At 46.1% G+C, this 27924-nt stretch overlaps 1 protein-coding gene across 1 annotated transcript in view; it reads left to right on the top strand.

Annotated features, from left to right (window-relative positions):
- LOC140913584 (NACHT, LRR and PYD domains-containing protein 12-like) overlaps nt 1-27924 on the top strand; it is a 182259-nt gene that overhangs the window by 16044 nt on the left and 138291 nt on the right. Inside the window, exon 2 of the mRNA XM_073350311.1 lies at nt 22179-22476. Coding sequence (XP_073206412.1) covers nt 22179-22476 — 298 coding nt within the window. The remainder of the gene's footprint in view (nt 1-22178; nt 22477-27924) is intronic.

Raw genomic sequence — 27924 nt, 5'->3', positions numbered from 1 at the left:
TGTTCCCTAGTGCATTTTAACATAGTACTGTTTCAAACCTTTAGTGTCCACCAGCACGGTCTACATAGACCACTTAATGCACAACATCTTGGTGCGCTTTAGAAATTGCATGCCTGTAGTCCGCATTACTGCTTTTGTGTACACAAGCTCCTAATACAAGCAACCATATCCGGTGTTTTGGCTGATGTTTATTGGATAAACACCAATTTAATCTTTTGTACTGGGGGTGTCTTTGTCTTTACTTATCAGTTAAAACCTAAAATCAGAAGTCCTACATATGTCACCCCCCCCCCAACATTCCATTTTGTAAATGGTGCTTGAATAAGGAACTGGGTTTTGACTGCCCCTAAGTGACAAAACACTTCTTGGATCACTGCAATTGACACTTCCCTGCATCTGAAATGCATTATGAAGGCATGAAGCTATGCCACTCCCAGAACTGAAGTTTCATTTTAGGGCTCAGCTCTGCCAGATATTGTACTCCCATTTCTATTTTGGGTTTTCTTTCTTAGTATACATACAATATTCACGTAAAATCAAACAAAAGCATTATTCAATGAATTTGTTGAAAATCACGGAAATTATGTAGACAGCTGCAAATTATGACATCTATAGGAACCCGGGTTTGTTCATAGACAAATTAAACAGGAAAAATGGCTAAATTTATCAAAACTTGTTTGTTACAAATATAAAAATATTTGTTATGATTAGTGTTGTGTCTTTTGCTCATTACACAACAAACAAAATATGAAGAAACTCCATGGGCACAGCTGGCTCCTGTTGCGATGGTGCCAAATTGGTGTCGCTGTACTGAATAAGTGTGGTGAATATGGCTTGTCGTGGCATGACATGACTGAACTGCCAAAGGGGATGGGGCAGGAGTTCTTAGCAGCAGTTAATTTTGGAAAAGTACTGGCTACTCTGTGTGGATGATCGATATTGATCTTTGGGTCAGTAAATATGCCAACTTCAAGAGCAAATAACATGTGTAGAACATCTAAGTTTGACTTGACCTTACCTGGGGCATTGTATCCCCCTGCTGGAGAAACATCACATGGGGAACCAAAGTGAATGATTAATGAGTTGGTAAATGTGGCCTGGTCTGGCACCACCCCATAGTCTTCTCCCAAAACACTAATTAGGTAAAAATTAGTAATAACATGCCCACAGGGCATGTTTCTGGAACATGTGACTCCTTTGAGAGCAAAAGGTATAAATGTTAAGCAAAGCAAAGTGTGATGGGATGGTTGGTCCGCACTGGAATAAAAGGGGTTAAAAACTGCCCTGAGAGAGCGCTGCTCCAAGAGCCAATCAGAAGAAGGCTGAAGGCAGCCAATCAGGGCCAGGCTAGGTCCTGTAAGAAGGGCTGCTGGGCGGAGAGAGCTCAGTCTCTCTCCAGCTCTGGAGAGAGATGGACAAAGCTGCCTGGTAAAGTCTGATACCATGGACAGAGCAGTGATGGGAGAGGCCAGAGAGCCAGCAAGGCTCCAGCCTGATTAACTGACAGGCTCAGGCCCTGACTAAGGGACCTGAGGGCTACTAGGGCTGCAGAGGGCAGCCAGGGGAAAGAAACAGGCAGCAGGTCCACCCCCCCATCAATGATGAGAGTGGCCAATTCAGACAGCAGTTTGCCCCTGTGGCGAGGGCTTGCTTTAACCTGTGAATATCTTAGTTATTGAATCTGCAGTTAGTTTGCTATAGAATTGGCAGCTAGTGTTTTCTGTGGTGTGAGGTCTAAGGTGTGAATCGACCTAAGATAAATGACTGGCCCTTAGGGACGGGAACAACTTGTGTATTTTGTGATTTTTTGGAGTAAAGCAACCATTTATGACATAAGTTGAGCTGACCAAGTTGGCAGGATAGACTGGAAGGATCAAGGACACTGACTTCATGGTAAGTCAATTCTAGTGCTTCAGGGGTTCACCTTTGTTACAGGGTTGGTAAAATCTAATCACAGAACATACATACTCTGAGGTTTCAGAAGCTAGGATTCCCAAACTTTGCAGAAGCCATAGATGTTACCCATGTGAGCATAACCTGGCCCAAAGAAGTGCAGATAGGTACACTGGCAGAAAGGGATATTCTCTAGTGTTGCAAGCCTTGGAGGACCACTCAGAGAGATCCACTAACATATGTATTGATAAAGTACATGAAACCAGGGTGTTTAGAAACTTGAGACTCCTTGACAGTGGGCAGGAAGGTACCCTATTCCTACAGAACAAGGACATCAAAATAGTCACTGTTTCCACTATAATTCTAGGGGTCTTGGCCTACCCACTCTTCCCCTAGGAGGTTCTTCGAGTGATGTTCCCAGGGGTGCTCAACTGTAGGTGAGGCAGCACCTTCGCATTTGGAGTCAGAGATCTTCGATAGCGGTGCCCGTCAGGCACACCTCACCTCCCCTGCCCCGTGCACAGGTCATATATATAGTGCTGTGTGGTCCAATCAGCCTTGGTTCCTTCTCCACCACCTGCGGTCTGGAATGGAACACTTAGCAGAGCCCAAGTTGCTCTTTAGATAGTAGCTTTCCTGTTTTCCTCTCATAGTTGTTCATTTCCCTTTTCTCTTTTTTTCTCCTAAAACAGAAGAAAAAACAAAAATTAGTTCATTCTCCCATTTTTCCCTACTTTTCCTCAGGGAAGCTACCCCCTTTAATGCTTGGTTCACCTGGGTTTAAGCGCTATGTCTCCTGTGGAGCTGCCTTCTCTATAAACGGATGGCCACGCAAAGTGTATCTGCTGCTTAGGAGAGGGACACATTCCTCAAAAGTCATCCCATTGCCTGAAAGGCAGAAGTGGGGACCTTAAACTCAAATTAATTCTCATGGAAAAATCCCTGTGACTGACGTCGGACCCCGGTTCCTTTTCCTCACTGGAAAGATCCTCACGCTTGGCAAGGTCGTCTACTGAACCTCACTCCCCTCACACCAGCAAGAGACAAACATCCTCTGATAGGTGTGAGGTAAGAAGAGACCATCCTCTTCCTCCGTTTCTGAGGCACAAACAACAACAATGCCATCCACAACTTGGTCTGTGGCTTCAACGGCCTCTGACAAGGGGCACAAATCTGCACCCAGACTGACTCCCTCAGTGCCTCAGAGTCAGTCTAAGGAAGCAAATGGGGTGAAACAGTATCAACATCACCTTCTGTTGTTGGCAACCAAAGTGGGTCCTCTACCTCATTTTAGCTCCAGGACCATTTCTGGCACTGAAAAAGTCATTGGCACTGACACCGGCACCAGCAAAACAGCCGGCTCCAGTGAAGTCCTCAGCCCAGATGCTGCCCCACGGTACCGAAGCCCTATTCACACAAATCCTTGGCACTGAAAATGCCATCTGCATCATTGCAAATACCAACTAAACCTATGGTGCCAAAAAGCTCTCTGGTGCCATCTGCTGACTCTTTTCCATATCACACCTTGGCACCGTACTCTATATCGGTACTGAGGAGAACTTACTCACAAGACTTCACACATCTGTCAGATCTCACTATATCTGACCCACCGGATTCTCCAGTCCTCAGACAGGAGCTGTCAGGGTTCCTTCCCCGCTCTGAACTCTAGGGTACAGATGTGGGGACCTGCATGAAAACCCCCCAAGCTTACTTTTACCATCTTAGGTTAAAACTTCCCCAAGGTACAAACTATTTTACCCTTTGCCCTTGGACTTCCACTGCCACCACCAAACGTTTATCTGCGTTACTGGGAAAGCATTGTTTGGAAACGTCTTTCCCCCCAAAATCCTCCCAACCCTTGCACCTCACTTCCTGGGGAAGGTTTGGTAAAAATCCTCACCTATTTGCATAGGTGACCGCAGACCCAAAACCTTGGATCTTAGAACAATGAAAAAACCATTCAGTTCTTGAAAAGAAACATTTTAATAGAAGAAACAGTAAAAAAGAAAAAGGATCACCTCTGTAAGATTAGGATGGTAGATACCTTACAGGGTAATTAGATTCAAAACATAGAGAATCCCTCTAGGCAAAACCTTAGGTTACAAAAAGACACAAAAATCAGGAATCTATATTCCATTCAGCACAGCTTATTTTCTCAGCCATTTAAAGAAATCAGAATCTAACGCATATCTAGCTAGATTACTTATTAAGTTCTAAGACTCCATTCCTGTTCTGTCCCCGGCAAAAGCATCACACAGACAGACCCAGACCCTTTGTCGTTCTCCCTCTTCCCAGCTTTTGAAAGTATCTTGTCTCCTCATTGGTCATTTTGGTCAGGTGCCAGTGAGGTTATCCTAGCTTCTTAACCCTTTACAGGTGAAAGGATTTTTCCTCTGGCCAGGAGGGATTTTAACGGTGTTTACCCTTCCCTTTATATTTATGACAGGAGCTATCCCAGGTCTCACCCACTTCTTGATCAAGACACTCTTTACACTCTCCCACTACTTTCCCTAGTGACGTCGACATCAGGACAATTGACATCCACTTACGGCTTTGCCCTGCTGCGGTTCAGGGCACCCAGCCTTTTCAGGGGCCCCCATGGATGCAACCACATGTTCCCTTTCCCCCTAATTGGCCATATTGGCCTGCAGGTTGAAGAGTGGCCATAAAGCAGACCACTTCTTCTCTTTCGCCTCACTGAATGAACTGACACTTTGACCCACCCTTTAACTGCCTCCAGAGACTGTAGAGACTGGACTATTGTTGTGGGCATCATGTGACTCATTGCTGCTTTTCCCCACTCTGTCCATAGGCTATCCGAAGGACAGAGGAATAAGGCTGATTGTGGGACTGGCAGCTGAGGAGAACAGAAAACTGCGGCCAATGGGAGCTGCGGGAGCGGTACCTGCAGGTGAGGGCAGAGCACGGAGCTGCCTGCCCGCCCCCACCTGCACAAGCCATTGCTGCACATGCTGGCCACTTCTGGGAGCGGCACAAGGCCAGGGCAGGGAGGAGCCTGCCTTAGCCCCGCTGTGTGCCGCTGCCACCCCTGAGCCACCCGAGGTAAGCAGTGCCTGGCTGGAGCCCACACACCAAACCCCTCCTGCATCCTGCACCGAGCCCCCTTTGGCACTCTACACCTCCTCCTACAACCCAATCCCCTGGCCCAGCCCCCTGCCCTGGAGCTCCCTCCTTCACCCCAACCCACTGCCCCAGCCCTACAATCATGGTCTGCCATACAATTTCCGCACCCAGATGTGGCCCTTGGGCCAAGACATTTGCCCACCCCTGGTATTATATGATACTTCTCACATTCTGGAAGGATTTTCTGGGGTTCAGCCTATATTTTCCTTCTTAATTTCAGCCCATTACTCCTGGTTTGTATTGTGCTCGACCAGCCTAAACAAACTCTCTCCTTTGGAGTATGACTTTCTGATACAGTATTTCTAGTGAGTGGTCATGTTCTTGTTAAGTTCAGGTTAAGTCATGCTCCACAGCTGAGCCCTGGTCTTGTGTCCAGCTGAATTCTAATTGTCACAGTACTTAAGGGGGTGTCAAAAGCAGCTGTATGCCATGTTTATGTCCCATTTCCAGCCAGGGATTATCGGATCACAGCAATGCTCCAGTTGTGCCCTCTTTTCCTAGCCATATGTCCTATATTGGGGGCTGGGGTGGTGGTGGTATAGAGTCCTAACCTGGGAAACCCACCTGGCCCAGGAAATCCTGTGATGACCATCTACTATGGCTTTAGAGTGCTTTTGCTTTACCAGAATGTCTCATTCCCCTTTACCCAGTCTCTAGTCTGTTCTAGTTCAGATAAAAACTTATTATACTGGAAATTCATGTTTCAAAAACAAAAAAATAGAAGGAATAATAATAAGGTAACAATTACATGAATTATGCAACACAGATCATGTTTATGTAACCCTTCTGCCAGGTGGAGCCAGTAGCAGCCAGGGTTGCGTTCAATATCTAGGGGTTCCTTTCCATCGACCCACCACAGAACTGGCTCGAGCCCCCACCCAGTAAACTGGGAAATTTACACACCACCCCTGGGTGCCTCTGAGAGGCAATACTTCCCCTCTCGCAAGCACAGAGTCTGAGTGTAGAAAAGAAACTTTTAATAAAAGGAGGGAAGTAACCTGGCATTAATTTGGAAAAACACCACAAACGGGGTTCATAAACATAAACCATAAGTAAAAGTCCCACTTCAAGTAGGTTGGGCAGTGTCCTTTTCCCCTCAGGTTCTTACATCCAGCAACCCAAATGTCCCCTTCACATGCCTGACCCTTCTCTGCACCCCACTCACAGTTGTTGGCTGTGGTCAGTGCAGACTCAGAGTTCAGAGGTGCATCTGCAGGTTTACCTCCCACCCTGCGTGGGGGAGATAAAGAGGCATCTTACTCGTGACGATGGCTGCTCGCCATAGTCACTGCTTTCTGCTGCCGCTCTGCTGGTTGCTTGTCGTGCCTCTCTGCCGCTGCCCTGCTGGCTGTCGGTCACCATCTGCTGCCATCCACCTCTCAGCTGTGATCTCTGCACTTTAGTCTCTTAGCAATTTTCAGTTATTTTTGCAGACTGGACAGAAATCCTGCCCCATCTCAAGTGATTTCAGCTCCTAGTGATTTTAACTCTTAGCAGGCAGGGCAGAAACACAGCTCTACCATAATTAAAATAATAAAAAGGCTCCTAATGAAGCCTATTTCACTCTATTCTTAGAACGGGGGTGGGGGGAAAACAGGTCAAACCAGTCCAGGTAGTACCCCCGGGAAGGGTGCATACAGGGCCATCCCTAGGCATACGCAGAATATGCAGTTGCTTAGGGCACCACAAAATGTGGGGCACCAAATTGCCCCAAATTTTGTGGTGCCTTTAGGCAACTGCATGCTGGTTCCACCACGGGCTGCTGTGCCCATTTCAAGGGCTGTCCCTAGGGTGGGTGCGGAGCCCGGGACATCTCCTCTGTCCCACCTCTTCCTGCCCCTGCTCCGCCCCCGCCCTGCCCCCATTCCACCCCTTCCCCTGTGCAACTGATGCAGCCCAGGGTATTAGCGGGGGACCTGGCGCTGGCAGCAGGGATCGGGCCTTCCCCCGCACTCACCAGCGGCGGCGGGAAGCAGAGCGACCTGGCCCCAGCCTGCTCCACTCTGCCAGCTCCCAGCCACATCAGTCCACTCTGCTTCCCACTGCCGGTGAGTGCGGGTGGTGGTCACGCCCCTCTTCCCCCAAGCCCTCTTCCCCGAGTGACGCGGCTGGGAGCTGGGGTGGGATTGCTCCGCTTCTTGCTGCCGGTGAGTACGGGGGGGATGATCCTTTCCCCAATCCCCCCCCCCCCCGAGCGGTACAGCTGGGAGCTGGGGTGCGGGGAGCGGAGTAGAGCAGGCTGGGGCTGGGTTGCTCCACTTCCCACCACCCGTGAGTGCAGGGGGGCAGTCCTGCCCCCTCCCCCGAGTGACATGGCTTGGAGCTGGGGCGGGGGGAGTGGAGTAGGCTGGGGCTGGGTTGTTTCACTTCCCACTGCTGGGGCGGGGGCAGGCCTGACCCCCGCTGCCAGCGCCAGGCCCCCCACTAATCCCCCGGGCCGCTCTGGGGCCCCCCCAAAGCAGTCCTTCCCAGCTCCTGCCTCCACAGCCCTGCAGCCCTTGAGTGCAGTCCCCTCTCCCAAGGACGGGCTGGACCACCCATGGACTGGCTGCCAAGTGCTCAGGCTGCCTAGGGCACCACAATTGGTAGGGATGGCCCTGGGTGCATAGCCTCCTTACCAGCATACTTACCCACACCTTTCTTACTCTCACAGGGCTCTGAGAATTGAGCCCCTGCTTAGGTTAGTCTCTAAGGTGCCACAAGTACTCCTTTTCTTTTTGCAAATACACAAACACGGCTGTTACTCTGAAACCTGCTTAGGTAGGTCCTTTCTCCTAAATGTGAGCCCTTTCCTTTAGAACAGATTAAGCACAGTTCTGCTTTTCTGTATTCCCACAATAATTACAAACATTGGTAACCATATTTCAGCTATTCCTGCATTCAATACAAACACAGCTGGTGTTGGGTCATAAATTAAGTTGATTACAATGAGCAAAACGTCACTCCATCTGCTGAATATCTAGCCAATCTAAGCAAAGCAGGATCAAACTGTATTTACATAGACACACCCAGGGTGTCTCCCCCCCTTCCAGCTAGCTGTCAGGGAAGCATTCTTTCAAACCCTGCTTACATCTACACCACGTTATGTATATTTAAATATTATCAACAGTTATTGAACAAAATACACACAAAAATTTACATCATGCAGCCTTAACTGTGCTTTATCCCTGTTGCATTGATTGGGATGTATATAAAGAAAGTAAGACAAGGTAAAAAAAATTGCTTTCAAGCATTTTGAGGCAGAGACCATGTTTTGTACACATTTTTGAGATATCAAGCACATTTGGGGAGTACATAAATAACACAATTCTGAATTATATTTCAGATAAATCCTATATCAAGAGAAATTACTTTGTTTATTTAATTAGATTAGTTGGGAAAGATTGTTAGGAATCCTTCAAAAAGTGGAAACATGGACAAATTGCTAATGAGGAGTACCAAAGAATAGCACAAGCATGCGAGGATAAAATCAGAGGCGCTAAGGCACAAAATGAGTTACACTTAGCAAGGGACATAAAAGGCAATAAGAAGAGATTCTTTAAGTACATTAGGAGCAAGAGAAAGATGAAGGAAAGTGTAGGTCATCTGATTATTAGAGAAAGACAGCTAATAATGACATCAAGAAGACTGAGATGTCTAATGTCTGTTTTGCTTCAGTCTTCATTAAAAAGGCGATCAGATACTCCACACAATAAGTATTAACAATGGGGAAGGAATGAAATTGAAAACAGGGAAAGAACAAGTTAAAGAAGATATGTTAGATGTATTCTAGTCGGTGTGGCTTGATGAAATTCATCCTAGGGTACTTAAGGAATTAGTTGAGGCAATATTGGAACAGTAAGCAATTATCTGTGAGAACTCCTGGAGGATTGGTGAGGTCCCAGAGGACAGGAGAAGGGCAAACATAGTACCTATCTTTAAAAAGGGGAGCAAAGAGGATTCTGGCAATTATAGACCAGGTATCCTAACTTCAATATTGGGGACGATACCGGAACAAATGACTAAAGATTCAATTTATAATTTATAAGAGGATAAATGTGGTCATAAGGAACAACCAGCATGGATTTCTCAAGAACAAACCAGCCTAATTTCATTCTTTGACAGGGTTACTGGCAATGTTCCCTCTAACTTTTGACAGGCCGTGTGCGCAAAAAATTTCTTCTATGCAAATTGTTGTGCTTCTGTGCAAATATTTGTGCATGTGGTGTTTCACTGTGTGCGTGGGGTTTAGGATCTGTGTGCACATGCACAGCTTAGAGAGAACAGTGGTTACTGGTCTAATGGATAAAGGGAAGCAGTAGACTTGATATATCCCCCATGACATTCTCATATGCAAACTAGGGAAATGTGAGCTAGACAAAATTATTATCTGGTGAGTGCACAACTAGTTGAAAGACCATACTCAAAGAGTAGTTATCAATGGTATGCTTCAAACCGGGAGGGTATATATAGTAGGGTCCTGCTGGGGTCAGTCCTCGGTTCAGTACTATTGAACAGTTTCATGAATAACTTGGATAGTAGATTTCAGAGTAGCGGCCGTGTTAGTCTGTATTCGCAAAAAGAAAAGGAGGACTTGTGGCACCTTAGCAACTAACAAATTTATTTGAGCATAAATGCATCTGATGAAGTGAGCTGTAGCTCACGAAGGCTCATGCTCAAATAAATTTGTTAGTCTCTAAGGTGCCACAAGTCCTCCTTTTCTTTTTGGATAGTAGAGAGTATGCTCATAAAACGTGTGGATGATACTGAACTGAAAGCAGTTACAAGCACCTCAGAGGACAAAATTGGAATTCAAGGTGACCTTGCCAAATTGGAGAATTGGTCTGAAATCAACAAGATGAAATTCAATAAAGACAAGTGCAAAATCCTTTACTTAGGAAGCAAAAATCAAATATCCAGCTACAAAATGAAGAATAACTGGCTAGGTAGTAGTACTGCTGAAAAGGATCTGGGGGTTATAGTGGATCACAAATTGAATATGAGTCAACAATATGATGCAATTGTGAAAAAGGCTACTATCATTCTGGGGTGTATTAACAGGAGTGTTGTATGAAATACCCACGAAGTAATTGTCCTGCCCTACTTGGCACTGATGAGGCCTCAGCTAGAGTATTGTGTCCAGTTCTGGACACCACACTTCAGGAAAGATGTGAATACATTGAAGAGAATCCAGAGGAGACCAACATGATAAATGATAAGAGGTTTAGAAAACCTGACCTATGAGGAAAGGTTTAAAAAACTGGGCATGTTTAGTCTTGAGAAAAGAAGACTGAAGAGGGGACCTGAGAAGAGACTTCCAATATGGTAAGGGCTGTGTGATGCGGTGTTCCCCCACATTGGAAAGGAAGGGGTTAAAAGCAGCCGGGGCAGGGTCGGGGGGGAAGGGCTGTGCAGGGAGCAGCCAATCAAGGCCCAGCAGTATTACATAAAAGGAGCTGCAGAGCAGGGTCAGTGGCTTCAGGGAGCTCAAGGTGAGAGGACTGTCTTCCTTGTGGGGTGCAGGAAAGTAGAACCTTGGATAGAGCTGTTGCTGGCAGACACTGAGGGAGCAAGAGGGAGCTACTAAGTTGCTGTGGGGACTTGTGGGCTGGGGGCCCTGAGAAGAGGGTGAAGAAGGGGCTGGGGCTGGGGCTGCGGGGAAGTGGCCCAAGGAATAGAAGCAGCATGGAGTGGAGTTAAAGAGATGCAGCAGGAAGCTGCTACCTACAGTGTCCCTGAGTCAGGACCCAGAGTAGTGGGCAAACCTGGGTCCCCACCGCTCGGCACTGGGGAAGTGGCTTGTGTGACAATGGTGCCCGTGGGAGCCAGCTGAGGTCACTCAATTAGAGTGAACTGCAAACAGAATGGGGCGGACAAACCCCAAGCACTGGTGGATATTTCAATATTTAGATTTACCAAGCCAGAACAAAACAGCTTCTGTATTACCTCACTGGATACTCAGAAGTCCAAACAACACAGTTCCTTTAAAGTGTCCAGCTTCAGGCCTCCATCCAGGTACACATGTCCAATATGATGATGTCAAGGTTCCTTCCCCACTCTGAACTCTAGGGTACAGATGTGGGGACCTGCATGAAAACCTCCCAAGCTTACTTTTACCAGCTTAGGTTAAAACTTCCCCAAGGTACAAATTATTTTACCCTTGGATTTCCACTGCCACCACCAAACTTTATCTGGGTTCCTGAAAAAACATAGTTTGGACACGTTTTTCCCCCCAAAATCCTCCCACCCCTATCACCCCACTTCCTGGGGAAGGTTTGGTAAAAATCCTCACCAATTTGCATAGGTGACCACAGACCCAAACCCTTGGATCTTAGAACAATGAAAAAGCATTCAGTTTCCTTACAAGAAGACTTCTAATAGAAGTAAAGGAATCACCTCTGTAAAATCAGGATGGTAGGTACCTTACAGGGTAATCAGATTCAAAACATAGAGAATCCCTCGAGGCAAAACCTTAAGTTACAAAAAGGACACACAGACAGGAATATTCATTCCATTCAGCACAGCTGTTTTCATACCACTCCATTGACACAGGTAATGCTCAGCCAATTAAAGTCCAACCTTACGGGGTGTCTCCTCAAGCTAAGACTGCTATAGAACGGGGGATCCAGGATATGTTACAGATGGGTGTAATCCGCCCCTCTGGAAGTGCATGAGCATCTCCAGTGGTTCTAGTTCCCAAACCAGATGGGGAGATACATTTTTGCGTGGACTACCGTAAGCTAAATGCTGTAACTCGCCCTGACAACTATCCAATGCCACGCACAGATGAACTAGTAGAGAAACTGGGACGGGCCCAGTTCATCTCTACCTTGGACTTAACCAAGGGGTACTGGCAGGTACCGCTCGATGAATCCGCCAAGGAAAGGTCAGCCTTCACCACACATCTCGGGCTGTATGAATTTAACGTCCTCCCTTTCGGGCTGCAAAATGCACCCGCCACCTTCCAAAGACTTGTAGATGGTCTCCTAGCAGGTTTAGGAGAATATGCAGTCTCCTACCTTGACGATGTGGCCATATTTTCGGATTCCTGGGCAGAACACCTGGAACATCTACAAAAAGTCCTTGAGCGCATAAGGGAGGCAGGACTAACTGTTAAGGCGAAGAAGTGTCAAATAGGCCTAAATAGAGTGACTTACCTTGGACACCAGGTGGGTCAAGGAACTATCAGCCCCCTACAGGCCAAACTGGATTCTATCCAAAAGTGGCCTGTCCCAAAGTCAAAGAAACAGGTTCTATCCTTCTTAGGCTTGGCCGGTTATTACAGATGATTTGTACCGCAATACAGCCAAATCGCTGCCTCACTGAGAGACCTAACCAAAAAGAAACAGCCAAATGCCATTCAGTGGACCGAAGAGTGTCAGAAGGCCTTTAACCAGCTTAAAGCGAACTCATGTCTGACTCTGTACTAAGGGCCCCAGATTTTGACAAACCATTCCTTGTAACCACAGATGCGTCCGAGCGTGGTGTGGGAGCAGTTTTAATGCAGAAAGGACCGGATCAAGAATTCCACCCTGTAGTGTTTCTCAGCAAAAATCTGTCCGAGAGGGAAAGCAACTGGTCAGTCAGTGAAAAAGAATGTTACGCCATTGTCTACGCTCTGGAAAAGTTACGCCCATATGTTTGGGGACGGCATTTCCACCTGCAAACCGACCATGCTGCGCTACAGTGGCTTCATACTGCCATGGGAAATAACAAAAAACTTATTCGGTGGAGTTTAGCTCTCCAAGATTTTGATTTCGACATCCAACACATCTCAGGAGCTTCTAACAAAGTGGCTGACGCCTCTCCGTGAAAGTTTCCCAGAATCAACTGATTAAAATCGTCCTTGAGATGTGGAAAAGATTGTTAGTCTTTATGTACTTGGCAGTATATTTAGAGGTGCGTGTGTCGTATTAACTCTGTTTTTTCCTAGAGCTCCAGGAAGAAATCCCAGCCAGCGTTTCACCCTAGCTGAGATTTGGGGTGTGTGTCATAAATATAAAGGAAAGGGTAAACCCCTTTAAAATCCCTCCTGGCCAGAGGAAAAATCCTTTCACCTGTAAAGGGTTAAGAAGCTAAAGGTAACCTTGCTGGCACCTGACCAAAATGACCAATGAGGAGACAAGATACTTTCAAAAGCTGGGAGGGGGGAGAAAAACAAAGGGTCTGTGTCTGTCTGTGTGATGCTTTTGCCGGAGACAGAACAGGAATGGAGTCTTAGAACTTAGTAGGTAATCTAGCTAGGTATGTGTTAGATTATGATTTCTTTAAATGGCTGAGAAAATAGCTGTGCTGAATAGAATGACTATTCCTGTCTGTGTGTCTTTTTGTAACTTAAGGTTTTGCCTAAAGGGATTCTCTGTGTTTTGAATCTAATTACTCTGTAAGGTATTCACCATCCTGATTTTACAGAGGTGATTCTTTTCTTTTTATTTCTATTAAAAGTCTTCTTGTACGGAAACTGAATGCTTTTTCATTGTTCTAAGATCCAAGGGTTTAGGTCTGTGGTCACCTATGCAAATTGGTGAGGATTTTTACCAAACCTTCCCCAGGAAGTGGGGTGCAAGGGGTGGGAGGATTTTGGGGGGGAAAGACATGTCCAAACTCTGTTTTTTCAGGAACCCAGATAAAGTTTGGTGGTGGCAGTGGAAATCCAAGGGCAAAGGGTAAAATAATTTGTACCTTGGGGAAGTTTTAACCTAAGCTGGTAAAAGTAAGCTTAGGAGGTTTTCATGCAGGTCCCCACATCTGTACCCTAGAGTTTAGAGTGGGGAAGGAACCCTGACACTGTTTGATCTGGAACTCTTCCCTTGATGCTGGAGACATCAGTTCCTCATTGGATTGTGGACCTATGCTTGGTTCCTCTGGAAGCGATGTAGGGGATGGGGCTGTTTCCATTGACTGTGAACCGCCCTCCGCTGGGACGCTATGTTGGGGTTCAGGCTCTGGCTGAGCCTCTTGTGAAGGGTTATGGGCTGCTGCCGATTTAGGTTCGGTGGGGCCCTCTGGTGTTGAGGTTGCAAGTACTGGATTCAGTGCTGGCAATGCGTCTGGTGCTGGTTGTTGTGCTGGTTCTGGTTCTGGGATTGGTGCTTTCTGGGTCTCTGGGACTGGATCCACTACTGCTGTTGCAGACATTGGCCTGGGGTCCGGGTCCATCACCTCTGACCGGGTCCTGATAGAAGTTTCCAGAACAGAGCTAGGTGTCACAGCTTGTTTAGCCTGGCTGCGGGTGACCATTCCCACCCTCTTGGCCTGCTTTGCATGATTGGCCAAGTCTTCCCCCAACAGCATGGGGATGGGATAATCATCCTAGACTGCAAAAGTCCACGTTCCTGACCAGCCCTGGTACTGGACAGGCAACTTGGTTGTAGGCAAATTGAAAGAGTTGGACTTGAAGGGTTGAATCGTCACTTGCATCTCTGGGTTGATTAAATTGGGGTCCACTAAGGAAGCATGGATAGCTGACACTTGTGCTCTGGTGTCCCTCCACGCGGTGACCTTCTTCCTGCCCACACTGACAGTTTCCCTCCACTCCAAGGGTATCTGGGAGGTATCTGGGCCTAAGGATCTCTGGTGTGATTCCGGTGCAATGAACTGTAATCTGTTGGGGTTCTTCGGGCAGTTGGCCTTTACATGCCCCAGCTCGTTACATTTAAAACATTGTCCAGCTGATGAGTCACTGGGGCGAGGCAGGTTGCTGGAGAATGGGGTGGTGGGACGATAAGGTGCCTGGAGGGTTCTTTGGGAGGTAGGTGTGGCCTTGGGCGGCCCCCGGTAATAGGGTGTGGTCTGGGGTTGTCCCTTCCGGTCTCCGCTCCAACTGCGACCAGTTTGCTTCTTCTCTGCCACCTCTACCCATCTGGCTCCAATCTCTCCTGCTTTGATTACAGTTTTGGGCTTCCCATCTAGGATGTATCTTTCTATTTCCTCAGGAACACCCTCTAAGAATTGTTCCACTTGCATTAGGAAGGGCAAATTTACTGGAGATTCAACACTTGCTCTGATATCCAGGCATCCCAATGTTTCACAATGTGGTAGGCATGTCAGGTAAATGACACGTCTGGTTTCCACCTTAGGGCTCCGAACCTCCGACGAGAATGCTCAGGTGTTATCCCCATTCTGACTCTCTCCTTGGATTTAAACAGTTCATACTTGTTCATGTGTTCTTTAGGCATTTCAGCCGCCACCTCAGCTAAGGATCCACTGAGCTGTGGCCTCAGCTCTACCATGTATTGGTCGGTAGAGACGCCGTATCCAAAGCAGGCCCTTTCAAAGTTTTCTAAGAAGGCCTCCGTATCATTGCCTGCCTTGTAGGTGGGGAACTTTCTGGGATGGGAAGTGGTATCTGGAGAAGGATTGCTAGGGTTTGTTGGTATATTCTGCTGAGCCTTTATCTTCTCCACCTTCTCCACATGCTTCCTCTCTTTTTCCTTCTCCTCCTCCACATGATTCCTTGCCTCCATTTCCCTCTTGTGGGCAGCCTCCTGTACCTCCTTCTCCATCCGCATGAGTTCTATCTGTCTTTCATGTTCCTTTTGTTTTTCAGCAGCTCAAATCTGGCTAATTCCAGCTTTTGTTGAGCCATGGAGTCTGTCATCCTAACCTCTCTGTTTTTAAACTAACTTTACACCCAAGGTTTAGAAATAAAACAAACAAAACTTGGCTTGTAAAATTTTGCTGTGCTGGAATAGGATACCTATTCTCTGATAGTGATTGTCAGCCTACAGAAAAAGACGATTCCCTTTTGTCTCTGCTCTGGCCCCAAATCAAAGCAAAAAACCTCCAGCTACTTGGAAACCTGCTTTCCAGCAGCCTAAAGGAAAAAAAATTTCCTTTTCAAATCTGTGCTCCTTGTAAAAAAAAAAAAAAAAAAATCAAAATCCTAAAAAAAAACAAAACCCTACCACTTTTCATAGAATCATAGAATATCAGGGTTGGAAGGGACCTCAGGAGGTCAGTTAGTCCAACCCCCTGCTCAAAGCAGGACCGATCCCCAATTAAATCATCCCAGCCAGGGCTTTGTCAAGCCTGACCTTAAAAACTTCTAAGGAAGGAGATTCCACCACCTCCCTAGGTAACTCATTCCAGTGTTTCACCACCCTCCTAGTGAAAAAGTTTTTCCTAATATCGAACCTAAATCTCCCCCACTGCAACTTGAGACCATTACTCCTTGTTCTGTCATCTGCTACCACTGAGAACAGTCTAGAGCCATCTTCTTTGGAACCACCTTTCAGGTAGTTGAAAGCAGCTATCAAATCCCCCCTCATTCTTCTCTTCCGTAGACTAAACATCCCCAGTTCCCTCAGCCTCTCCTCATAAGTCATGTGTTCCAGTCCCCTAATCATTTTTGTTGCCCTCCGCTGGACTCTTTCCAATTTTTCCACATCCTTCTTGTAGTGTGGAGCCCAAAACTGGACACAGTACTCCAGATGATGCCTCGTGTCGAATAGAGGGGAACGATCACATCCCTCGATCTGCTGGCAATGCCCCTACTTATACATCCCAAAATGTCATTGGCCTTCTTGGCTACAAGGGCACACTATTGACTCATATCCAGCTTCTCATCCACTGTAACCCCTAGGTCCTTATCTGCAGAACTGCTGCCGAGCCATTCGGTCCCTAGTCTGTAGCAGTGTATTGGATTCTTTCGTCCTACGTGCAGGACTCTGCACTTGTCCTTATTGAACTTCATCAGATTTCTTTTGGCCCAATCCCCCAGTTTTGTCTCCAGGCAAATGGGTAGAACACCCCCCTATTTACTTTTAGGGGAAAAAAACCCTCAGGTTTGTGAAGACTGTGAATTTCCCTGCAGGAGGTTAACTACTCAGCCTCCAGGCAAAGAAAACCTGCAACTCACAAAGATAATCCGCTTTTGTCTCTGCTCTGGCCCCAAAGCAGAGAAAAAACTAGCTGCTTTCAGTTGGACCTCCTTTCCAGCAGCCCCAAAGGAAAAAATATTTCCTTTTTAAAAATCTGTTTTTCTGGTTCAGAAAATCTCAAATTGATCTCAAAAGGATTTCAGGTTAATCTCACCACTCTGCCACCATGTCAAGGTTCCTTCCCCACTCTAAACTCTAGGGTACAGATGTGGGGACCTGCATGAAAACCTCCTAAGCTTATTTTTACTAGCTTAGGTTAAAACTTCCCCAAGGTACAAACTATTTTACCCTTTGCCGTTTGATTTCCACTGCCACCACCAAACTTTATCTGGGTTCCTGAAAAAATGGAGTTTGGACATGTCTTTCCCCCCAAATCCTCCCAACCCTTGCACCCCACTTCCTGGGGAAGGTTTGGTAAAAATCCTCACCAATTTGCATAGGTGACCACAGACCCAAACCCTTGGATCTTAGAACAATGAAAAAGTATTTAGTTTCCTTACAAGAAGACTTCTAATAGAAGTAAAGGAATCACCTCTGTAAAATCAGGATGGTAGATACCTTACCGGGTAATTAGATTCAAAACATAGAGAATCCTTCTAGGCAAAACCTTAGGTTACAAAAAGACACAAAAAACAGGAATCTACATTCCATTCAGCACAGCTTATTTTCTCAGCCATTTAAAGAAATCGTAATCTAACGAATATCTAGCTAGATTACTTACTAAGTTCTAAGACTCCATTCCTGTTCTGTCCCCGGCAAAAGCCTCACCCAGACAGACACAGACCCCTTTGATGATCTCCCTCTTCCCAGCTTTTGAAAGTATCTTGTCTCCTCATTGGTCATTTGGTCAGGTGCAAGTGAGGTTATCCTAGCTTCTTAACCCTTTACAGATGAAAGGATTTTTCCTCTGGCCAGGAGGGATTTTAAAGGTGAGTACCCTTCCCTTTATATTTATGACAATCCATTAAATAGTTCATATACACGTCACCACAACCTTCAAAGAGACATATAGACAATAATACTATTTCACTTAAGTGTCATCATAAATGTTAATATTCCTTTTTTGGTCTTTGAATCAAAGCTATAGTAATAGACAAGAATTGTTTGCCTACATTAGAAGACCTGAGCAAACATCTACCCTTCTATCTCTAACAATGCAGGCTTGCATTTCAAAGTTCTATTCTAAGCTAATGCAATAACCCAACTATCATTTACATATTTTCCTAACAAGTCTTTAAAGTTTGGCCATGGGTCATGTCAGTCTATGAGTTAGTTAACTCTTTCTGGCCCTGTGTCACCTTTCAGTGAGATATTATATTACACTTATAACATCACAGCTGTACTATAGAACTGGGAGATTCTCTATCCACCTATGCCCTCCCCATCCCTGGAAGGGGGAAAACACGGATGGTGACACAGCTGTAGGGCTGAGTCATGAAAAGGACACTGCGGTTCCTGGGTTGAGATGGGTCTGCAGGCGGATGGCAGGACAGGCACCACCAGGAGAGGGTGTGCTGCCTGAAAGAGCTACTCCCCAAGACAACCAGCAGGAAGCGCTGCTCTGCTGAGTGAACCCCACCACAGATTCTTATAAAGGAGATGGTGATCAATTATTCTCCATGTCTGCAGGCGGTAGGACAAGAAGTAATGGGCTTAATATTCGGCAAAGGAGATTTAGGTTTGATATTAGGAAAGTATTTCTTATTGTAACAATAGTTAAGCTCTGGAACAGGCTTCCAAGAGAGGCTGTGGAGTCATTGGAGGCTTTTAAGAACAGGTCGAACAAACACCTGTCAGGGACGGGCTCGCTTTACTTGTTCCTTCCTTCATGCAGGGGGCTGGGCTTGACATCCTCTCAAGGTCCCTTCCAGCCCTACATTTCTATGATTCTCTGACTGAGATTCAAGGAGCTTGTTATATGATACAAGGTTTTAGAAACAAACTAGAGATACAGGGCCCGATCCGTCTATCTGATGGCTGGAGTGTGCATGAAAGGGAACAAGAAACACACCCTCCTCTCAAACAGAAAGTGAGTTACAGCAAACCGAATTCAGCCCTCACTTCTTGCCACAGACAAGGAGCTGGAGACAATACAAAGTACGGGGATTATTCATGTCTCTGGTGCTCTGTAAAAAGACATGTGAGCCTAATACTCTAGAGCTACTGTGTGTGCACAGTAATCGGAGTCAATGGAAACTGAGTAGTGACAGCAAAACAGCAAGAGGGTTGAGAGTGTGGGTTTCCAAAAAACTAGGCATGGCCAGAGTCAAGTCCCTGTACTCATTATGGTGGAATCCAGAGGCACTGGGATGTACAGTTAATGTTCAGCTTTAGATCTCTGCTGGGACATGGGGTGGGGGCGATGTACATGACAGAGCTGGTTCCACTCCTCTGGTATGAATATGATCCGTTTCTCTAACGGTAATGCTGATCTTTCACTACACATTCCTGCATATGGCCTTTCCTTTCCCATGGACATCAGTGAGAACACAGTTGAGGGTGATATACAGATACAGCAGACTCGTTGTTTAAAATGCTATTTGAGGAATCTTTATTAGTTGTTATCTGTGAACATTCAGATAAGTGCTGGATTATTCAGGAAAATAATTCAATAACGTAAAATGCAATAATCTGAAATGACAAATGTCTGGATAAATAATTATTGACTGGAAAATCTGTGTGGAAGCGCCTTAGTCATTATGTGATCTGTCTCCTGTTTAAAAAAATTAAAATATCCTTTCATGGAGCATGAACAGTGCCGCACAATATAGGTGACAAATAACACCCTGTAAATAATGATGCTGAACATTTGTGAAAAAACCCAGAGTCTGAAAATTGTGTGGCGAACAGTTACAAACACTGAATCTGTCAATACAAATCAGGGAAGCATTACGATTATTTGTTACCCCGAATGGGGGCTGGAATGATACAGAATGTTCTTTGTTCTGATTCATTTTGACCTCCTCTGAACTCATTAAACAGTAGGTGAACATTAAAGATATGGAGTCAGATGTTGCTTGCTTTCCTCTCACAGCTAGTACCATTGGCTTCAACAGAATTACTCTCATTAAAATAGCAGAGGATTTGATCCTAGACCTGTAATTCAGTGATTGTGGAGGAACTTATGTTTGACTCTGGCAGGCAGGCAGGCAGGCAGTGCTTGCTCTGGTGCCCAAGAAGGGGGATCTCCATGACCTGAGGAATTGTCACCTGGTATCACTCCTCTATATGGACTAAAGCTTGCAGTGAAGGCTATTTTGCTGTAACTGCAGTCCATACTGATGGCAGTGATCCACCCTGACCAGACCTAAGCCCCCAAGAACAGACTGTATTTAACAATCTGTTTCTAGGCAGGGACTTGGTCTGTCATGCACTTCCTTGACTCCCAACCCCAGAATGATAGTAGCCTTTTTCACAATTGCATCATATTGTTGACTCATATTCAATCTGTGATCGTCGGAGCCCTGGGCGCATGGGACCCTGGTAATGAGCAAGTGCTGAGAGAATGTGGAGTCAGTCAATGCTACGTTCGGCTGATGTGGCAACTCATGATGTCAGACATCATCAGGTGGTCGGGGGACATCTACATAGGACACATCACCAGACAACGGCAATACCAGGAGTGATGAGTTTAGGATGACCAGATAGCAAGTGTGAAAAATTGGGACAGGAGGTGGGGGGTAATAGGTGCCTATATAAGAAAAAGCCCCCAAAATCGGGACTGTCCCTATAAAATCGGGACATCTGGTCACCCTAGATGAGCTGGAGTGCCAATGAGAAGCGCAGTCAGGAAAGTAACTCAAATACTTTCCTGATGGACTGCATTTTCTAACAGACAACCTGCCCTAAATTCTCAATTACTGAGGGACAATCTCCACTCATGGATATATTTTGCTTTCTGCCCCCAACTCTCTGTATAACTTTTTTTCATGAGTGATGTACCCAAATACTTGGATGCTAATATCTAAACTATATTGTTAAATCTATTCTCTAAATTTGGGTTATTGCTGATTATGTACTTCATGTATTTTTGACGTTTTAAACAAACTTTGTATTTGTGGATAATCTAAGCACTATACCCAAATGTACACACACTCTTTTCCTAACCTGTGCATTATGTACATTTTTAACATTAGCTTTAATAAAATTTTTATACCCTGGCAACTCTGGGTTCAGCTTCGGGCCTGGTTTGTGTGGACCTTCTGGGTGCTGTGCACCTCTGTGCAGTGCTTGGTCAAGCTCAATTGGGCCCTGACTGAACCCATCACCTTCAGATGAGGGCTGTGTGTGTGTATAAGGGAGGCCTTCTGTACTGCCAGCTCTACTCTGTAGACATTGATCCCTCTACCGAAGACGTTGGTGCTCAGAGACAGCTGTGGCCAGAGCTTTGCCTGTGGCTGGTGTTTCAGAGAGTACCACCAGGTATCTTGTCTCTGGTCTGATCTTGGGTCACAGGGCTGCCAAGTATTGAATCTCTCTCAAGACACTCAGGCATCAGGCAGCCCTGTCCCACCTGCCCACAGCTCCCTCTGAACATCACAGACATTTGGCAGAGCTGTGGACAAGGGCTGCACTTGTGCATTGTGTCTTCTAGAGACCAGTGTGGCACCGGCTGAGCAAGCAGCCGGTCACCTTCTGTCCTGCTATTCCTTGCTCTGGCTGAGTCCTGGGTAGGAAGGAGCAAAGAGAGGTGGGAGCAGCACAAGCTGGGAGGCCCAGTATTGGTGCCCGGCCCCCACCAATCCCTGCACCAGAAGGGCACACCCTCCCCGCCCAACCTACCAGCAGCCACCCTCGCACAGTCACCAGCACCACCCCCTCCCTTCAGCCGTTGCCACCCTCATCCCAGCACCAGCCATCCCAGCACTGACCCAGCAGTCAGCAATGCCCATCTCCAGTAACCCCAGCACTCATCCACCCCATACTCCCAGCCATCCCAAGGTGCCCCAGCACCCACCCAGCGACTCAGAGAGCCACCAACTTCCCCCAGGCATAGCTGCCAAGTTTTGTACAGCAGTGTCATACCTCTGCCACTGCTTGGGCCAGGATGTGATCCCCACAAGCTGAAGCCTGTTATTATGTGAACTTATAAATGTACAAATTATCCCAGTAAGTAACTTGGATAAAATGTGACACATGGAATTGCACAAAACGTGGTAGCTGTGGGTAGATGGAAAGGTGTTTTTGTGCAGTCACTGGGTGCACTTAATTGTTGGGATCACAACTTTATGATGTCCAGAATTTAGCATTAATCCTCTAATGTTCTTGTTCCCATTTCAGATAGTTCCTAATAGACTCATGATGAGCAGAAAGACACTGAGTGACGTCCTCGTGCAGGTACTGGAGGATCTTGCAGAGCAAGACTTTAAAAAATTTAGACACAAATTATCCGAGTTTGCCTTTGAGGACAAACCCTCAATCCCCTGGAGTAAACTGGAGAAGGCTGACAGGATAGATGCTGCGAGACACCTGAAAGAACACTATGGTCAGGAGAGTGCTGTGGACGTAGCTATCAAAATCTTCTCTACCCTCAATCTCAACAACTCTGCCTTGAAACTCGAACAGGGAAAAAAGACAGGTAAAAAAATCCAAAGTGACTCTGACTCCTGAGTTATTTCTCCATGCATATCCCCCACAGCAGCTGTAGCAGGAGCAGCAGCAAACTAATGACAGCTAAGAGATTCCACAACCTGAGGGGAGTCAGAGTGAATCCGGGGAAACTGCAGAGTAGGTGAGGCCTGACCTCCCAGATTACACATGCATTTTTAGGAATATAGGAGCTACCATGCTACCACTGGTCCATCCAGTCCAGTATTCTGTCTCTGACAGTGGCCCCTGCCAGATACTTCAGAGGAAGGTGCTAGAAATCCTACAGTTATAGGATAATCTGCCCATAGAGTGAGTTTCCTTGTGACCTCAATAGTAAGGCAGATATGGGGGGAGTTGGGGGAGGGATTAGGTTTTATGCCCTGAAGCACAAGTTTATATCCTTTCCAGAACTCTTGTTCGTTTTTTAAATGTTTACTATTATAACTAGATAGGCCTATTATCCCTATAAATAATAATTCTTTGTTTAATTCTGCTAAACTTTCAGCCTCAATACACTGTGGCAATAAGTTCCACAGGCTAATTAAGCATTGTGTGGAAAATTTATTTTTATCAGTTTTTAATTTGCCGTCTTTCAAGTTCATTAAATGTCCTCTTGATATTGTATCAGACTGGGAACTTCTATTCCCCCTGTCTTCTATCTTCTCTATACTAGACATTGTTTTGTCATGACTGTTTTCTCATTTGTCTTCTCTCAAAGGCAAAGAGTTCTAGTCTGTTTGGTCTCTTCATTTGAGTTTTTCCACGCCCCGAATCTTTCTTGCTGTTTTCTCTGAACTCCCTTTGATTCTGCTATGTACTTTTGGAGCTGGGATGAACAGTATTCCTGGTTAGGGCCCACCACTGATTTATGTAATGCCATGTATTTTGTGTATTTTTTCCACCCTGTTTCTTATGTAATCTAACGTTTTGTCTGATTTTTGTACCACTGCTACACATTGAGCAGAAGTTGTCACTGAGCAATCAGCAGTTGCCATTGAGCTGTCCATAGTGAAGCCCAGGTCTTTTTCCTGAGTTGAAGGGGCAACTTGGATTTTCCAGGGCTTAATTTGGCTTTTGTGAACCAACTTGAAGATGGGGCTTTGCCTTCCCTCCAGCACTTTGATTTCATATGCTACAAGGGAGATTTTGCCTGTGGTGAGGTAACGCCCTTTCCAACTAGGTTGGAACTTTTTGACCCTTCTCGTCTTTTTGATATAGTCAAAATAAAATACCCTGTCTCAGTATGATGTTCCCTCAGAAGCGTTTGTATCATAACAAGGCTTTTGTTCCTGGGCACTCTCCTCTGGCTTCTGTCAAGCAAATGAAAATATGGTTTTGCAAGAGATACTTTAATTCTACTAAGCATTGTTGGATGACTGTTGTAACTCTTGTGTCTGGAGTCTGGAATAGCAGATTCATGGGGAGGACTCTAGTCATACCTGTCAGAAGCTTGAAAGGGGTGACATTTGTGGATTGTTTGGAATTGATCCCATGGCCAATTAATGCTAGTGGCAGTTTCAGGTCTCAGCCAGTGGTGGGCATTTTCTGAGGCCAATATCTTCATGATAAATATCCTTGTCCGGTTCATGTACTTGACCTATCTGGAGGATTGAGGGTGATGTAGAATATGGAGCTTCTGTTTTAGCCCTGGTGTCTTGCACAGCATATGTATCACCTCTGAGATAAAGTGAGATCCTCTGTCTGAGTTTCTGCCAAGGGGCAGACGCCATCTACTGAAAACATGATTGAGTGGTAGTGTGGCTGTTGTATGAGCTGTATCATTGTCCGGTAAACCTTCCTCCCGCTCTGAGAACTGGGGCAGGTTATTGTGAGCATATACGGATTTCATTGGGAGGAACGGGTCTCTGGGAGTTTGAATGTCTGACATGGGGAAGGAGATTCCCTAGCCCTGTGGGGTGCACGGTGTGTAGGTTGTGCAGGCTGGAACTTAATGCAGCTGAGGCTTCCCTGGACACAGCTAGCTACTTTCTTACTCCGGTCAGAAGGACTCTGTTTCAGATGATCATACATGGTCTGGGGGCAGGGATGTCCTCAGCATGTCTCACTATGTGCATGGAGTAGCATAATCCCACAGTAGGACATGGATACCACATGCTGGGGAATGTGGTTTCATTCATGGCTGTAGGTCAGGGTTAGTCTGCATAAAAAATCCTCTCTCTTAGATTGAACATGGTCTCTGGTTGTTCATCCTTTTGCCAGTTTCTCAGATGTGATAGGATGGGTAACAGGGTCCTCTATGTATTGATAAAGCTTGGACACCATTAGGTCCTTTTAGATGTGCCTCTGCAAAGTCTTCATAGGCAAAGACCAGGGTGTTTTGAGAGGATCCTGTCTTCAGGAGTGACTACCATGGTTTCTGGTTCCCAGTGCTTAGCTTGCTCTTGGGTAACTATGGTTACTGTAGCTTTAGGAAGACCTTGGAAATCCAGGGAGTGCAAGTCAGGGCTCTCACCCAGGTTAGCTGATCAGCCATATCATTCCCTGTTTGTCAGGGCCTTTCTTCTTCCAATAGATTCCCAGGTCATTATCCTGAACTGATTGATCCACTGTGGAGATTAGTTTGGTGCGAGCATGATCTTTAATTCGACTGTGGAACTTATTGCCAAGAATTTAGTAAGATTCACAGAAAGATGGGATGTTTATATGGATAACAGGAATATCCAGTGTTGTAGTTAATGATAGAAAATGAGTTTTGGAAGGGATATAAAGCCTCATACTTCCTGGTTTAAATCAATCTCTACTAGGAACCAGGAGGAGCCCTTCATGAAGGGCAGAGGAGCCCACATCTGCTTACTTCATGGTTATTGTACTCTCCTCTGAAACATCTGGATCTGGCCTCCTTTGGAGACAGGAAACTGGACTACATGGGCCTTGGGTCTGATCCATTATGTGCATTCCTGGGTCCTTATGCTTCACTAGGGTGGGTTTCCATTTTCAGAAGGGTGTCTGTTTGGCTCCAGTAATCTTTCTCAACTTGCTGTTTAGCCATATTGGTTCATTTCTTGCCTTCCTGTTTCCTTTTATTTATGGCCATTCATGCTTTTTTGACTATCATGGTGTGAGGATGCAAAGCAGAGAAATTGCCATCTGGCACAGTGGGGGTTAAAGAAAATCTTTGGGTTCAGCTAGCCCCACCCCACTATACCTGCGTCCAATGCCAGGCCTGGAGAGGGGGAGAAAAGAAGGGAGCCTGGCTCAGTTGGGGACTAAGCATGATAACTGACAAGGAGGCAGGAGCTCTCTGTCTGCCTGCCGGAAGCGGTGGATCAGCAACCTGCCAGCCAGCACAGCCACTTGAGGCAAGTAAGGGCTCCCCTGCCAAGGGGAGGCTGCAAACAAGCCCCAGCACTCAGGGCAATTGGACTAGTGGGGCCATACCCCACACTGAAGAGACTTGTAGGAAGTAGCCCAGGGAAGCGGGTCTCAACTCCTCACCAGGAGGGAGACCCATCTCCCCTGTTTAGAGGGTTGATCTACACAGGGCCCTGGGCTGCGACTCAGTAGAGAAGGAGGGTCCAGGTCCCCCTACACTCACACTCCTAGCTGGTCTTTCAGTCTGTAAGGCCAGAGATCTAGCCACTAGGCCACTTTGCCACAGAAGATCCTATCAGAAAGGCTGAAACCAGTCCATCACTGCTCAAAGGTGGTCCAAATGAAATCAGACTCTGTGTCACAATTGTTATGACTTGGCAGGCATTCAGCCCCCTGAAAATATTGGCGTTTACTCAACTAGACCTAAGGCAATTTCCATAACCTGCTTTCTTACTGAATTCATTAGCGAGTTTACAAGGCTGCTATCTGAAAATCTGTACATGCCTGAGGCCGTTTTTTCCCTTCAACTGAAATCTGATTTGGAAGAGCAAGGTTGCAGTTGTTACTAATAATCTTAATCTGAGACCCAGAGCTGCTGTATGCAATGTAGTTGTAGCCTCATCCAGAGCTGCTGCACATTGTTGACCTGGAACTCCTCAGCCCTGATTCCTGGGGTTGTACCGCTCGCTAAATGCGCACGGGTGGGAATGGGTTGAGGCACCCTGAAGAAGAAGGAGAAGTTACCTATCAGTAACTAGTTCCCTCTGCGAATTCACAGTCCCCACCCACCTCACTTCTTTAGAGTCGTAGGTTAAGTATTCCTGAATTAGTGGAAGAGCAGTGGGGGACACTCCCCACTTTATGCCCTAGGAACCCTGCATGAGGGAGGGAAAGAGAGGAGTGGCCCCAGTGAATATTGCTCTTTAGAGGATTTTGGAAGCTCACAGCACAGTTCCTTTGCAGGAACACGCTTGAACAACCCCCAGTTACTGTTCAATAATTTCTCTTTAAGCACCTGAAAACAGGGGCTAAGGATGAAAATTCTATCACATCCAGAAATAATAGCATTGTGTTAGCCACACAACATTCCAGGAGGATGTGGTGTTAGGAGCACACTAATGGGCCTGATTGTAAACTGCTTTATACTTTGTGTAGCCATTAATCTCTGCGTAAAATGAGCACTCAGTGGATGCTCAATGCTCCATTCAGTATACGCTGAGTGGAGATTTCTGATTTGGTAGTTATTTGTAACCCCTTTGCACTCACTGGGCTCAGTCCTCAGCTGTGCTAGAGCAGCACCTGATGCAGCTGATGGCGGGAAGACAAAGGTGGTTTTACAGTAGCTCATTCTGGCAGCGGAGCCATAAGGATCCATTCAGGCAGCTGGCAAGGCACACGCTCTTTCCCCAGCCACGCCCCCAGCACCGCTCCTACGCTGATGTGCAGTGTGGTACTGCTGGTTACATCGGCCTTCCCTGTCCCTCTCCCTAAGGATTCCCCCACACACTGGAAATCCCCAGGAGGCTGCTTACGATGGCTCGATGGCCCTCCGGTATCCTCAAAGAGGCACAAATAAGCCATATCAAGGCTGATGATGTGGTATGCTTTGCACAGGTATAAATGGCTACCCAAGGTGCAGGACAGTGGTGAATCAGGCTCCCTGTTTTCAGGTATTAAAAATTTCTATAAAATATTATTTGTGGATTAAATTCCTCATGCCATGTGACAGCCCAAAAATAAGTTTTAGGAAGTATCATAATAAATTTACCCTCTTGAGCTGCTTACCTGTGGGCGGAAATTGGTCTATTAAAAAAAATTCTGTCCTGCTTATTATATATAAAGAAGGCTTGAGTGTTTAAAGTGTTTTTTGTTCAACTGAAGCTTCTGATATACAGTTGCAAGAAAAGATATCTTCAGAACTAATGCCCCTTTAATTATAGGACTGAAAAAGCTTCCAAACCACTTCTCTGGGCTTGCAGTGAGACCCCTGCCAAAATTGGGGATGACTAAATGCAGCAGTATTGAAATTTCTATTTTTTTCTTTTTAGAAGAAAACCCCCACTTTGTTAATGTTATTTGTCTTGTTCTTTGGTGGGTTGCTTCC

This window comes from Lepidochelys kempii, chromosome 6, assembly GCF_965140265.1.
Source record: "Lepidochelys kempii isolate rLepKem1 chromosome 6, rLepKem1.hap2, whole genome shotgun sequence".
In the NCBI taxonomy this organism is placed as follows: domain Eukaryota; kingdom Metazoa; phylum Chordata; order Testudines; family Cheloniidae; genus Lepidochelys; species Lepidochelys kempii.
The sequence above is the reverse complement of the archived record's forward strand: the minus strand, read 5'-3'. Positions and strand labels throughout refer to the sequence as shown.